Source organism: Aspergillus lucknowensis (assembly GCF_044049455.1).
Source record: "Aspergillus lucknowensis strain CBS 449.75 chromosome Unknown BJX67scaffold_5, whole genome shotgun sequence".
In the NCBI taxonomy this organism is placed as follows: domain Eukaryota; kingdom Fungi; phylum Ascomycota; class Eurotiomycetes; order Eurotiales; family Aspergillaceae; genus Aspergillus; species Aspergillus lucknowensis.
In genome coordinates this window covers 35194-48289 of record NW_027263549.1, presented here as the reverse complement: position 1 = coordinate 48289, position 13096 = coordinate 35194, and the positions used below count along the sequence as shown (strand labels likewise).

The 13096-nt window shown below is 53.5% G+C and overlaps 6 protein-coding genes across 6 annotated transcripts; 2 read left to right on the top strand and 4 right to left on the bottom strand.

Annotated features, from left to right (window-relative positions):
• Window positions 1–42: 42 nt before the first annotated feature.
• Window positions 43–1137, bottom strand: BJX67DRAFT_370071 (uncharacterized protein; the record flags this gene model as incomplete). Its single annotated transcript, XM_071030871.1, has 3 exons — window positions 43–228; window positions 304–565; window positions 635–1137. 3 exons carry the CDS (start codon window positions 1135–1137, stop codon window positions 43–45), a joined length of 951 nt encoding a protein of 316 aa, XP_070889524.1.
• Window positions 1138–1932: 795 nt separating this feature from the next.
• On the top strand, window positions 1933–4070 carry BJX67DRAFT_241962 (ankyrin repeat domain-containing protein). Its single transcript, XM_071026110.1, has one exon. The coding sequence runs from the start codon at window positions 2218–2220 to the stop codon at window positions 3910–3912; it is 1695 nt and encodes a 564-aa protein (XP_070889523.1). The 5' UTR covers window positions 1933–2217; the 3' UTR covers window positions 3913–4070.
• A 643-nt stretch (window positions 4071–4713) lies between these two features.
• On the bottom strand, window positions 4714–6172 carry BJX67DRAFT_377900 (bZIP transcription factor; the record flags this gene model as incomplete). Its single annotated transcript, XM_071032225.1, has 3 exons — window positions 4714–4823; window positions 4872–5724; window positions 5777–6172. 3 exons carry the CDS (start codon window positions 6170–6172, stop codon window positions 4714–4716), a joined length of 1359 nt encoding a protein of 452 aa, XP_070889522.1.
• Window positions 6173–6489: 317 nt separating this feature from the next.
• BJX67DRAFT_344075 (aminotransferase-like domain-containing protein) lies at window positions 6490–8259 on the bottom strand. The gene is made up of 3 exons (XM_071028214.1): window positions 7555–8259; window positions 7093–7490; window positions 6490–7038 (listed from the first exon to the last, which is right to left on the bottom strand). Exons 1-3 carry the CDS (start codon window positions 8038–8040, stop codon window positions 6558–6560), a joined length of 1365 nt encoding a protein of 454 aa, XP_070889521.1. The 5' UTR covers window positions 8041–8259; the 3' UTR covers window positions 6490–6557.
• A 149-nt stretch (window positions 8260–8408) lies between these two features.
• On the top strand, window positions 8409–9692 carry BJX67DRAFT_344073 (phytanoyl-CoA dioxygenase family protein). The gene is made up of 3 exons (XM_071028213.1): window positions 8409–8650; window positions 8711–9267; window positions 9325–9692. Exons 1-3 carry the CDS (start codon window positions 8479–8481, stop codon window positions 9460–9462), a joined length of 867 nt encoding a protein of 288 aa, XP_070889520.1. The 5' UTR covers window positions 8409–8478; the 3' UTR covers window positions 9463–9692.
• A 1704-nt stretch (window positions 9693–11396) lies between these two features.
• BJX67DRAFT_344071 (serine hydrolase domain-containing protein) lies at window positions 11397–12874 on the bottom strand. Its single transcript, XM_071028212.1, has one exon. It carries the CDS (start codon window positions 12824–12826, stop codon window positions 11615–11617), a length of 1212 nt encoding a protein of 403 aa, XP_070889519.1. The 5' UTR covers window positions 12827–12874; the 3' UTR covers window positions 11397–11614.
• Window positions 12875–13096: the final 222 nt, after the last annotated feature.

Below are 13096 nucleotides of genomic sequence, written 5' to 3'. Positions count from 1 at the left end.
TGGCATAAAACGATATATACTCAAGTATGGCATTTGTTGAGATCATCCAGCCGTATCTCCTACAGGCCGACTAGCAAGATACCGCAAAAACAGGGGCACATTGACACCTCTTTCCTCAGGGGTACTAAAATCGTACAGCCAGCTCTTGTATATAATCAGCTCGCCGTACCAAAAGTGTGCCTGCAGGATTCTCGCTTTGAACCCGTTCATGCACGAGATAATCTGCACCTGTACGGACGGAACTTGTCAGTTGGCAAAACGCTAGGTACCATTGGGATATTGCAGGGACTACCACGTACGTACCGGGATAACCTTGTTTTCGAGGAGGGTATACCCCGCGAGTCGCTCGCGCATGAGACCGATGATGACGAGAACCTCAGAACGCTGGAGCCCCTCGCTTCCGAGCACAGAGTGCTCCAGTATTACGGTTCGGTGTGGTCGCGCGTCGTCTCGGTGCCATGTATCTGCGAACCGGGCATTCCACGGCGTGAGGCACCGATCAGCTTCGCTGGTGTACTTGGTTGGTCGCATGTACTTCTGGTCTTGGATCTCCCTGCCGGGCCAGCTGATCGACGTGAGCAAATAAAATCGAATATCAGAATCAAAGAATCGGGGAGGGTGTAGTAATGCCCACCATTGAACCCACCCCGAGAGCTCCTGCAGCGTATGGCTCGCATCCATAGACACCACCCTCTCGTATAACCCAAACTCATGGATAAGTGTATCGGCAACAACCCCAGCCTGCGAATACTCGCCACACATCCCGCTCTCCTGACGCGCCCACAATCCGTCCATGGCCCTAACCCTCTTGCCCGTCCCGCCGTCCTCCCGTTTAAGCGGCATCCGCCCCAAGAGAGTCAGCGGAATCGGCTCAAAGAAGAGCCGTCTCCCCTTCATGTGATTTGCGCTTCCCTCAACGAGAGGGAGTTGGCTCCAGCGTATACGGAGGCGCTGTGCGAAGTCCCTCGAAACCTCCAGGGAGGGGGAGTAGTAGAGCTTGTCGAAGATGGGGTCGAGGGCGTCGCGGAGGTCCTGGCGCGCGTGGATGTGGTGCTGTTCTGCCCAGTCTGCGAGTCTCTCCCTGTCGTGGCCTCTTGCGATTCGAGAGACGGTTTTAACGAGGGTCTCTAGGGACATGATGGGGAGTTGGGGGAAGGCTAGGATGAGGTGATGTTGTATAGGGGTGGCAGATGATGAGCGAGATGGAGGGGATGTCCGATAATAACATTTGCATGACGCATGGTTGGGAGGTCCGGAACTGACTGGGATAAGCTTCGTAGCCGGAAGGTTTGTTGGGGCGGAACAGTGCTGATGTTAATAGGTTAAGTTGTATGCTTTTGGTTCTGAGTCTGGGCCGGTCGGGCCCGTCAAGGATGATTTCTGACCTGACCTAATGATGAACAAAGTGAAATGATATTCCGGGTCCTGGATCGTATTTCCAGCCCTAAAGATGCGCTACAACAATCGCTCATCCATCTACCCCATCGCTCGCATACGGATCCCCTCTCACTCCTGTGTCCATTTGGCCACTCACTGCCTCACTCGTCATGGATGTCGGGAGGCTGTCTTCCGCAGGATGAGATGTTGAGGAAACGAGAGGCTCGGCACAAACTCGATATACTTCCGGGGATTATTTCCTGGTAAAAGAAGGTTTGCTAAAATAGTAGTCATACAGCGTATCTGAGTCAAGTCGGCAACGGTCCAGCACTGGAAATCCACGTGATGAGCGATGCAACTGGTTCATACCGTTCTCGTCAAACTTCAGTGGAACAGTAGGGGAATACTATTGTTCAAAGAGAGACTGACTATCCCCCGGGAATTGGAACACTTACAGCTGACGAGCATAAGGAGATTCAGCTTCCCGAGTCGGGGTACTCTCTCGATGAATGGGGACCAGGGAAGGCTAATTGGACTACCTGCGCCTGGTCTCAGCCGCCATATTAACTATCTACCTGCATGCAAAGGATGGCATTCCACGATACTGTATCAGATAACCAACTTCCCCAGATCTCCATCGGATCTCCAGCATCTCCGGCTTCCTATTGGCTCGGATACGCAACTCCGGCATCCAACCCCGCGTTTGCCCAGGCGCCAGTTGGGGAGACAACTTGAAGCTGTGCCCCCCGCACGGAGTCTGCGTCATCTGCACGGCCACACCCACTACTTATTCCCTGGAGGACACCCTCGATTCCACCACATCCCTGATGTAACGCCGCAATGGAGCTCCTCGCCCTACCGAACGACGTCCTCCTGCTGATTGCGGAGGCTGTCGACGCACAGGCTGATCTCAGCCGTTTAACCCGGACAAATCGAGATCTCTACTGCCTTCTCTCCGACTTTCTGTACAGGAATAATATCCGCAAGTTCGGATCCTCCGCGATGTTCTGGGCTGCCGAAGAGGGCCGAATAGATACGATGCGGCGTATGCTGGATCTGGGAGCGAGCTTAGACGACACGACGGAATTTACGACACCGCTAGAGTTGGCTGCTTTCTCGGGACAAGAGGAGATGGTCAAATTCTTGCTTGATAGGGGGGCCACATATGGGTTTTGGAGGTGTCGACCGTGGACGCCGCTATGTGCTGCGGCGGTAGAGGGGCATACGGGGGTTGTCAAGATCCTATTAGAGAGGGATTGTGCGGCTCGAAAGTCTCATAGAGAAGGAAAAGAGCCCGAACAGTTGTCCGGGCCCGCATTTTTCTGTCGCAACAGGCAGGATGCGCTGATAAAGACCATGTTCTTGAAGGATCCCGTCACCGCGCAGAACCCGAGAGCCGAGTACTCGATCGCCTTGTTCATGGCAATAGCCGGCGGCCAGGATGCCACTGCTCGGGCGCTGATAGAAAGCAGGAAGCCCGACCTGGATTACAAGGACGGCGAGCAGCGCACGGCGTTGATGTGGGCATTGTCCCACTGCCGGTACGAGACCATCACAACACTCATGAATCATGGAGCCGATCCAAATCTCACGGATTTCCGCGGTCAGACTGTCCTCCATGCGGCTGCTTTCAATGGCGATGTTTATGCGCTCGGACGACTTTTACAATACAGCGCGGTCGATCCAAACTGCAGAGACATCCGGAACCAGACTCCGTTGTTGGACGCTGGCCGGAAACTCAATCCCCAGCTTTCCCGTATGCTCCTTCAAAGGCCAGACACAGATGCAAACTGCAGGGGCAACGATGGTCGCAATCCACTTCATATAGCGATCCATAGCTCTGAACCCGCCACAGTGGAGCGGCTTCTTGACCGACCTGGGATCGATCTGGATGCCAGAGACCAGGAAGGTCGGACTCCGTTATCTCTTGCCGTTCAACTGGGAGACACCGTCACTACCAAGTCACTGTTGGCACGATGTGCCAATGCAGACCTCGCAGATGGCGAGGGACGAACTCCGCTTTCCTGGGTCGCGGAGATGGGCGATATGCAGGTGTTGGTGCGGCTTACTTTGGTCCACGCTGTCCAACTGGATACCAGAGATAATAATGGCTGGACACCGCTGTTCTGGGCCGCGAAGGCCGGATACTGGCTGGTTGTCAAGTTCCTCCTCTACCTCGGCGCCGACGCACACCAACGGGATAACGAAGGCAACACCGCATTAATATGCGTGGCAATGCACTGTAGGATAGCAAAAGCCGGCCACGACCGAGTCACCCGCCTTCTCTTAGACAATGGCGTCGACCCCAATGTCCAAGACAAAAACGGACGTACCGCGTTCTCCCATGCATCCGAGCTACGGAACTACGACGTCGTCGTTGCCCTCCTGGGCGCGGGCAAACCGCGCACCCCTAGCCCACCGGATGTAACACAATTCCTGAACATGAGCCCGGAGGAGCGGCCTCGGTATCAAGAGGAGACGATGCGACTCCATTGGCCGGAACCAGCGAGTGCGCCATTGCCGATTGAAGGGTGAAACTAGACGGTGTAGCTTCCTAGTGTTCGAAGTTGCATGTAAAAGTTGTCAGCTACGGTGTAAATAATCGATTGACTGGGACATGCCTTGGCTCATACTACCAATACGAGCAGGAGCCGTGTAGACAATCCAAGTTCCTTCATCTGACCGCCGTCGTCGCGGCGCGGACGGTTGGTTGCTCCTTCCTCGTCGGTGTCAACTTCCTCACATCGAATGGCAACCGCGACCCAGATCCCAGATCGAGCGAATATAGACGAGTAAGGAAAGACCAAGTCTATGCCTATGTCCAACAATGTACGCTATAGGCACGGCCGTAACATTGGGAGAAGCTCATAAGGGACATATACGGGGCAGTACGAGGGTGGAAAGCGCTGCTGCACATTTCATTCAGCGGACGACAGATAGTATTTCTGTGCAATGTTGGCCGTAAGTGCCAACATACCCAAAGACGCCTACCCGAATCCTATACGGCACCCAGGGTTGTATCCCGAAGTAAGGACCAGGAACTTCACGCCATGAAACCAGAGCGGAATTCAATATCCAATCAAGTTGGGGTTGCCCCCAGGAACATCTAGTTTTTCATATCATAGTATGCCATCGGCGGGATTGCCAGATGGCTTATTCGGTATGCATAAATTGGTAGAGGCAGCATTGACAGCTGTGCAACTTTTGGACTGGCGGTTGATCATCCCAGGGGTTATTCATGCAAGCCCAAGTAGAACTTGACCGAATCTTGAGCAAGGGGGAGGAAGTGGGTAATCTCAGGTTGATCGAATTTGCCAAAACCGATAATTCCATCCGTCAGCCCGAAGATCCAGCGGTTGAGGTTTGGAATTCCTCAACAGCTCGTTCTACATCGCATCGTCTAAACCCCGGCGAGCGTCCAAGACAAACAGCTCCCATGACAAGGGCTGCGCCAATGTTAGCAAAGCCCGAAAATACAGGTAACATGGACGTACTCTGGATCAACCGTGAAACGCTACTCGTGTTTGTTGCTTTCTCACCCAGCCCCAAGGTTGCGAGGCCCGGGATGGAGGCGGGAAAAACAACCGCTTTCTCACGAAGGTATCCTTCCAAATCTCCTAGATCAAACCACACATCGTCGAGCTCCTGCCGAACATCATACGGGAATTGTGACAGGTCACTAACCACCATTGACGGTCTCTGAGGAAAAGGAAATGGGAAAAAGTTAGCTCCATTCGATGGGTAATGGGTGCCAGCGCCGCCAATCTGGAAGAACGGGATGTGGTCCCAGTCTGCCAGCGTCTTGTGACCAGCCCTCGCAAGCAGCCAGTCCTTGAAATACTCTGCGACCAACGACCGTGGCATGAAGCTGAAAAGCATCCGGAACGGCCTTTCGAGACGACGTATCGGAAATGCCGGGTTTGCACAAACGAGATAGGCTTGGTAACTACAGCTGACATGCAATCGGTCCATGAATTCGGCCAAGTCCATGATATCCCCACCCTCGGACCCGCTAGTTGAGGGCGATGGGTAGAGAGACAGCATTTGCTTCTTCTTCCGTCCTCCAGAGGGGCCTTCAGGAAGCTCCAGTTGGTAATCGCCATTGTCATGAGGGAGATTAGGCAACGCCAGGCATGCCTGCACCGTATTGCCAAGCGGCTTGAGCAGTCCTGGGTACGAGTCCAAGGCACCGGAACGGACGAGCTCATCACCGAAGGAAATGACAGCCGTGCTCATCTGCTTCATTGCAGTTTCCAGCTGGTTGATGCGGTTCTTGAGAGAACTGACGTTCGCCTCTTTACGGGAGCGATACGCTCGCTGCGCCATGCGAACTTGCATTCGTCGTCGCTACAACAGTTAGTTATGCTGTTTTAGCGTCTAGTGATGGCGAAATTCGTACCTCTTCCGGATTCACTCCTCCCTCCTCCGGGACCTTCCGCGGACGGCCGCGCTTCCTTACCGAATCGTCATTTCTCTTCGTTGGACGCTGTTTCGTTTGGTTGGGGGAAGAAAGCGCCACAGCTGTGTATGGGGGATGACTTGAAACATGGTCACCAATCTGTTCTTCAGGTTGCATATAGTAGCCACCATACAACTGCGGAGGGTCTCCCTGTTGGATATCCTCCAGCCCCTCCAGCTGCGATGACACAGGCATCGGGTATGACGAAGCGGAGAGCAGCAAATCCAGCTCAGAGTTAGTCCACAGGTCGCCAGCCTGCCCTGGTGCGGGGAAGACAGGGTTCCCAGACTCCGTTGTAAGGCTCCAGTCCAGAGTCGAGTAGCATTCGGTCTCCATGGTGTTGCAATGTGGTTTCTCCATTGAAACTGCCACCAGACGAGGTCCTTTTGGTTGAATCGTCGGCAATTTGTCAGCGGCGACATGTGATCTGCACTATTACTCATCCGGTCATGCACCTGCATAACTTTACCCTGGCAGTGGCCAATAATGTCGAAGAGTCGATGTCAAGCTGCTGGGCATCTTGGGAAGACTTGGGGAAGTGGGCGAACGACTGCACCAGGACGAACTGGAAGTCTCCGGAGCGGCTGGAGGGAGATTCAGATGGATCTTCCTCGTCCGAAGGGGACGTCGTGAGCAAGACGCCCTTGTGCATGGCCCTGGTGAACAAGGAGAGTAAAGTACGATCTTGGATATAATCCAATGGCCAACTGATTTTATGGTTTTAGACACTTTTATGCTCTAATAACCGTGCCAGCGTCACTGCTAAGGCAGTCACACCCTCAACTAACTCTTCTTCATTAACCCACGCAAAGCACAACCGTATCATATCCTCGTAACTTGCACAGCGTGCGTTCCCCTCGGGCAGGGCAGAGACCCTCCCATCTCCAACAATAACCCCATCCTGGCGCGCCGCTGAAACGATTTCAGCAGAGGTCAAAGATTCCGGCAGTTTCAACCACACGAAGAAACCACCGCCAACATTGAACTTATTCTCGAAAGCTGGGACTGTCCCATGAGGACAGAGATGCTCCTTCACTGCCGTCGTGAGTTTCTTATACCGCCGAGAATACGCGGGGATAAGCGTTTCGAGGATATGCGTTGTCAAAGCACAATCGTTGTGTTTGGAGGTGTCGAATTCGAGCATCTCATTGACGAAAGTCGACATGAGCTGAGACGGGGCACCACCGGAGTGCGTTGATCCTCTATTGGACACAGTTAGGAAGTGACAATAAAGAAGTAGGAAGGACGATGCTTACACCTGTGAAACCCCATAGGCAAAAGCCGGCGTTCCCTCAGCCCAACCCACGCGACATCCCGGACCAACGATCTTACTGAAACTACCGTTGCTCACGCAATTGCCAAATTCGTCGATCGGGCCACCGTCTAGCGTTCTGTCGATATCGACGAGACGCGGGAGGATGTGCCTGAATTCAGGAGTCGATGATGATGAGTCCCCCGAGGACGGGCTCGTCGACCAGTGCACGAAATCGTAGACGTCGTCGGCTATCACGAGGGCGTCGTATTTGCGAGCTAGACGGATGAGCTCGGTTCGTCTTGAGAGACTCATTACCTTCCCGGAGGGATTTGAGAATGTCGGCACGCAGTAGATGATGTTGCGGTACAGTTTTCGGTACGGCCTCTGGGGTTTATACGGCTGTATCAGGTCAACGGGAGTCGGTTTGGAGTCCACACGGCTTTTGGAGACTGTATTTTCTTACCCTTTCGGTCTTCGAGTGACTGTCCTCCTTCCTCAGCCTCTCCTCCAAGAACGCGAGGTCAATACCCTCCTCGTCCTCCGGCACACCTCTCAACCGTCCATGGAACCCTGCATCTTCGAACACCCGAAACGAGAGAAAATATCCCGGCTCAACAATAAACACACTCCGCGTCACCACCGGGTCCGTAAAAACCTGAAGGAGGCACGCAAGATTCTGGCTCGCGCCACCGGTGATACATATCCGGTCAGCATCAATCCTCGATTTCGAACCTAGTGTTTCATTCGGGTAGTAGAATTGTGACAACCACCGCGCAATATTCCTCCTGAGCGGGTAATGGCCTTCATCTGGCCCGTAGATCATCCCCTCGTGCCATATCGCGGGCTTCGAGAAGACGGTGTTGGTGGCGCGGTTGAGTTGCTGCAGGGGGAATAACGAGGGTGCCGGGAATCCGCTCGACAGGTTGATTGGGGGGATAATTGGAGACATCTCTCTTATTTTCTTGGCCTTTTCTTCCTTGTCTGTCGGTCTTGTCGATGGTCCTTTCTAGCGACCCGTTGACGTGCCGATCTCGGGGCTTGGTCTGACTCCCCGCGGAGCGATTGAGGATTAACAGCTGCTGCAACACAGAATTGAGAATGAGTGTATCATGGAGAAGCGGTAGAAGAGAAATTCCGATTCGCCTGATCGCGTATCAATCCTTTTCACGCCAAACATGTTGTTGGAAAATTGGGTTGGAGAAGACCCAGGCTTTGGCCGAGAGACACGCGCTAAACCGCATCGGGCGTTGCATGTTTCGCGGGGCTGACTTGGAGAAGAGGTCGGCATGGAGAGTGGACGCAGTATATAATAGTCTTGTTCCTTTGGAGAGCTTTGAAATTGCAACCTTAGCGACCACAGAACTTTTGAATAACTAATCTCATCTCAATGCCGTCCGTCCAACGAATCCCATACTCTGCCCCGCGCGAGGAGTTCATTGACGCCCTCAAGAAGGACGGCTGCGTGATCGTCCAGAACTTCACAACGCTCGAGACCCTTGAGCAGGCCCGGCTCGAAGTCGAACCTTACCTAAACCAGGAAGAAAACAGCAAAGTGGGTGGTGCGTTTCACTCTACTTTACCCCAAATCGGGTGTGTCTACAAGCTAACAAAGATCCAAGCCCTAAACGGTGGCACAAAGACATGCACGCGCCTTATCGGCCGCAGCAAGACGGTCCGCGAACAGTTCTTCTCGGATCCGCTCTACCAGGACCTCGCTGAGGAGTTTTTGGCAATAAAGACGACGAACTGGTACAACGAGGAGCCCTCGACGAACATCACTCACCCGCTCCTCTCAATCGCCATAACAATGGACATTCGACCCGGTGCGCCGGCACAGAAACTCCACCGCGACGACAAGAACCACCATGCGCGCCACGCGCGTGTCGAGACGTACCACGAAAACCGCGACATGCTCCTCGGTCTATTCGTGCCTGGGTGTGACACGACGAAGGAGATTGGAGCGACGCGCATTGTCCCGGGTAGTCATCTGTGGGGGGACGAGAAGCCGGATTTTGGATCTGATGGGAATAAGGGGGTTGTTGATGCGGAGCTTAAGGCGGGAGAGGCTTTTATCATGCTGGGAAGCTTGTATCACGGTGGTGGGCATTTCTCTGCGAAGGAGGGGAATCGCATGGTGCATATTATGTTCATGTGTGGGGGGGTCTATCGGCAGGAGGTATGTCGCGTCCCCTTCCTAACTGGATGTTGGCTTTGAGACCTGACAGTCGACTAGGAGATATCGTACCTCTCGTATCCCATCGAGGATGTCAGGACCTACTCGAAGCTGGTCCAGCAGCGACTTGGATGGCAGCAGTCGGAGCCAAACCTGGGGTGGGTTGATCTCGTGTCGCCTGAGACTTTGCTGGCTTGATTATGGTTTGGGGGCTGTATTTGAATTCGATACTCTAAATCACATCAATCTCTGCATGAACAGATCTTTCATATGTGGAATTGCGGGCACGAACCTCCTGTGGCTTCTTGATGATAGAACCATCAAAACATTGACAGCAGAGACGAATCCAACCCGTCTTCTGACGGAGTTTACGCAGAACTCCTAACATCCCGCTGTCTTCGTCTACGCCCTCCTCCACCTCCAAAATCCATCCAGCTTTTACCCGACGACTATCTAAAAGTGCAGAGACGTATTTGACATCCTCGGAGCAATCCCTGCTGACTCTGGGTTGACGTGTTTCCCTTTAATAGACGCGCGGATACATGCCTATGCATAGTGATGCTCGTGCGTTTTGGTTGGATTACTATGCCCTCTCCAAGTATCCAAACCCGAATGAAAGAGGGGTGGGACCTCTCACATCCAGTCATGTTGCTCATGCCACACTGAGGACAATTCGTCTTTGAGGAAGTGGGATGGGTGTGAAGAGCAGAGTATGTGAAGTGGCTTTCTTGATGGATGTGAGATTAGTAGATGCTCTCCCGAACTTGGCTACAAAACTACTTATACGCTACTCAACCTTATTTCGTGGAGAGAGTCTTACATCAGGAGAGACGTACAACAGTTAGGTCTCACTTTTTGTAAGACGACAGGGAGCAGTATTGGCCTTGCCACTTTGTCGCAGACAATTTCCGTCCTCTTCCCAGCATAACATTTGTCTCACCACGCCTCAACCACCTCAGCTGCCACGACAAGACGTCCCAAGTGATCGCTCCGCCTGAATCAAACTTGCCTCACTTCATTCCCAAATTTTAACTAGCCTCCCCTCGCCCAGAGCCCCGCAAGACCCCGACAATAGGTAGTCTCAGCCTGATTTCGGTTCGGGGGGTAAAGCGAGGACATAGTAGAGGGAAGGAGCCAAATATGATAATTTCGTCTTGAAAGTAGAACGGCTCCGAACCCGGGGTGAGTTCAGGACCATTTTCGACTCGAGGCAGACCCTCGATAATGTGAATAGGAATAAGAAAGCCCGTTGTCTTCAGAATTCTCGCGCCTCTCGTGGTCTTCCAAGCCTGGAGACCATAACCCTTCAAACTTGGTAGTCGCGAAGTCAATTTTCCCAATTCAGATGCGAGGTTTTCGTCGACGCAGATCGAGGTATCTTTGCCCCGTTTCTCCCATTTAGCTTTCTGGAGGAAAGCCACAAACCCATCCATTGCATCCATCAGTCTTTCAAACACTCGCAACAGGGACTATAATCCTGGGGGGTACCAAAAATCGCTGCGAGTGAACACTCTGAGCAATAGGCCAAGATTGGATGGGTATGGCCTACAGTCGCTTTCAGGAAGGGACACTGATGGCTTCTCGAAGCTGACTCTGAGATCAGTTGCCTAAAATATCATAGTTCGATATACTTAGAATGAAAGCAATCCGTGGGAGAGTTGTCCGCGCGATAACCGATTTATTTGGGAGGGGACTTCGGGAAATTGTCGTTGGATGCCCCAACCCGAATGATATGTTCACCTGTGTTTATCGCGGGGGGATGCTAAGCCTATTTAGGCATGCTAAATCTTATTCCAAGGTTCCATCGACATTGACTTCCCTTCTTTCCTTCCAGGACAACTCTCCTTCCTTCAGTATCCGCATAGTAGTTTGGGGTGTTGTTGGGAATTGCCGCTCTACTCAAAAGGGATCACCCCTTCTAGTGAAGGGCTCTTCTGGCTGACAGGTGTCTACCGAAAATCTGAAAGCATTCACCTCTGAATTCGCCCCCCTCGACGAGAGGCCGGGCCAGTGCAGGAGATGACATATGCGAAATTAGTGAAGAACCCGAAAAGTTCTTCTCTTCAAGACCCGAAACTCTAGGCATTACTGCAGCCTCCGCGGTCCTCGAAGCCGCCATGGCGTTGTTGAAGAGGTTGGCGTAACCCCCAACTGTAATTGATGATAATCACCAGTTCAACCCAGCAAGACAAGGGCCTGAGAGGGCGAATTCTGTGAGATGTTGGCTGGTGCTAAGGTGTCTACCGTGAGAGTTGAGTTGAGTTAGAGTAGAGTAGTGGATAATATACATGATCGCCGATATACTCACTGACCCTGCCGACCTTGAGTGAGAGTAATGTCTACCTATCGATCAACCCCTCCACGCCGCATACTTGCGATAAATATCCCGCCGAAACGTCTGCTTCAGCGCCATCGCCACCTTACCATCAACCGGCAAACTGGCCTGAACAGCCCCAACACCGCACAGATCATTCTCACGGTCAATAAACCACGTCAGCGTCAGCCCCCCACCCCATGTTAATGTCCGTTCGCCATACCAGCCCTGCACACTCTCCAGCGTCAATAACCCGCCCAGTCCATGCCCCATCTTCATCTCTGGATCGACCCCAACGCGGAAGAATATACCACCCGGGCTCGCAAGCGCCGCTTGGTGCCCCTCCTTCGCTTCGGGGGAAAGATGCTCGGTGAACATATCCTCCACGGTACGCGGCGCCAGTAACGTACCGTCATTCGCAAGGATCGAATGCAGGACCTTGATAAAGCTCTGTCCAGACATGAATAATCCCTGACCACCGAAATCGCCGCGCGTCCTGCTATTCGGCCCTCCAGTGCCGCCGCCGAGCACCGCGCGCCCCACAGCGTCGGGGTCATCAGGATTCAAATCGACCAGCCGCTCGCGGAGTTCGGGCCTCGTAACCAGGTAGAACTGCGCGTCTGTGATATCCAGCGGGTCGAAGATGCGTTTTTGCATGAATTCGAGTAATGTGCGGCCCGTTGCGCGCTCGATGATCCGCCCCGCCCAGTCGAGACCCGGTCCGTACATCCACGATGACCCGGGCTGGAAGGCGAGCGGGTACGAGAAGAGCTCTTCGACAGTGAGGCCGCGCGCTGTCTCATTCTGTGGAGCGAATTTCTCGCGCCATTTCCCGATGTCCGCATGCAGGAAGTGGTATGCCAGACCCGAGGAGTGGGTGAGGAGCATCTCGAGTGTGATGTTGCGGGTTGCGTTCTCGAGAATCGGGGTTTCGCCATCCGGTGCGAACCCCGTGAGGACCTGCTTGCTCGCGAGCTCTGGGGCAAGTGTGGACAGGTCGCCTGTTAGGGTGAGGAGGCCGTCCTCGACGCATTGTAGGGCGGCGATGGTGGTGAGAATTTTGGTTGCGGAGGCGAGGAACAGGACGTCTGAGAGGTCTTGGGCTATCTTTTCGCCGGAGAGCAGAGTGCGTGTCCCAAGTGCGGTGTTGGATGTAAATGTTCCCGCGGCGTTGGTGGCGCACAGGACGGCGCCGTTGATCTTGCCGACCGCGATGGCGGCGTTGTAGCTTGTTTCGATGGTGTCCATGCTGTTTGAAGGACATTGAAGAATCGAATGGGAATGGTCGCCTTTTAACTCTTGACTCAAGGCTAAGCATGCGAAGATTCAGCCGCATCCTGTGCTGCAATGGGGCTGGTCAGGAAGTCTGGACGGTGATTGGTTGGGTATTGAGTCACAAACGAGTGCGCCCGATTCGAGGTCGGAAGCCTTAATGAATCCAATTGGTTGGCAGTTCTTCTTCCCAAGGTCCAATGACCAATGTCTGGCTATCCGGCAGCCTTGCCGTTGGTACAATCC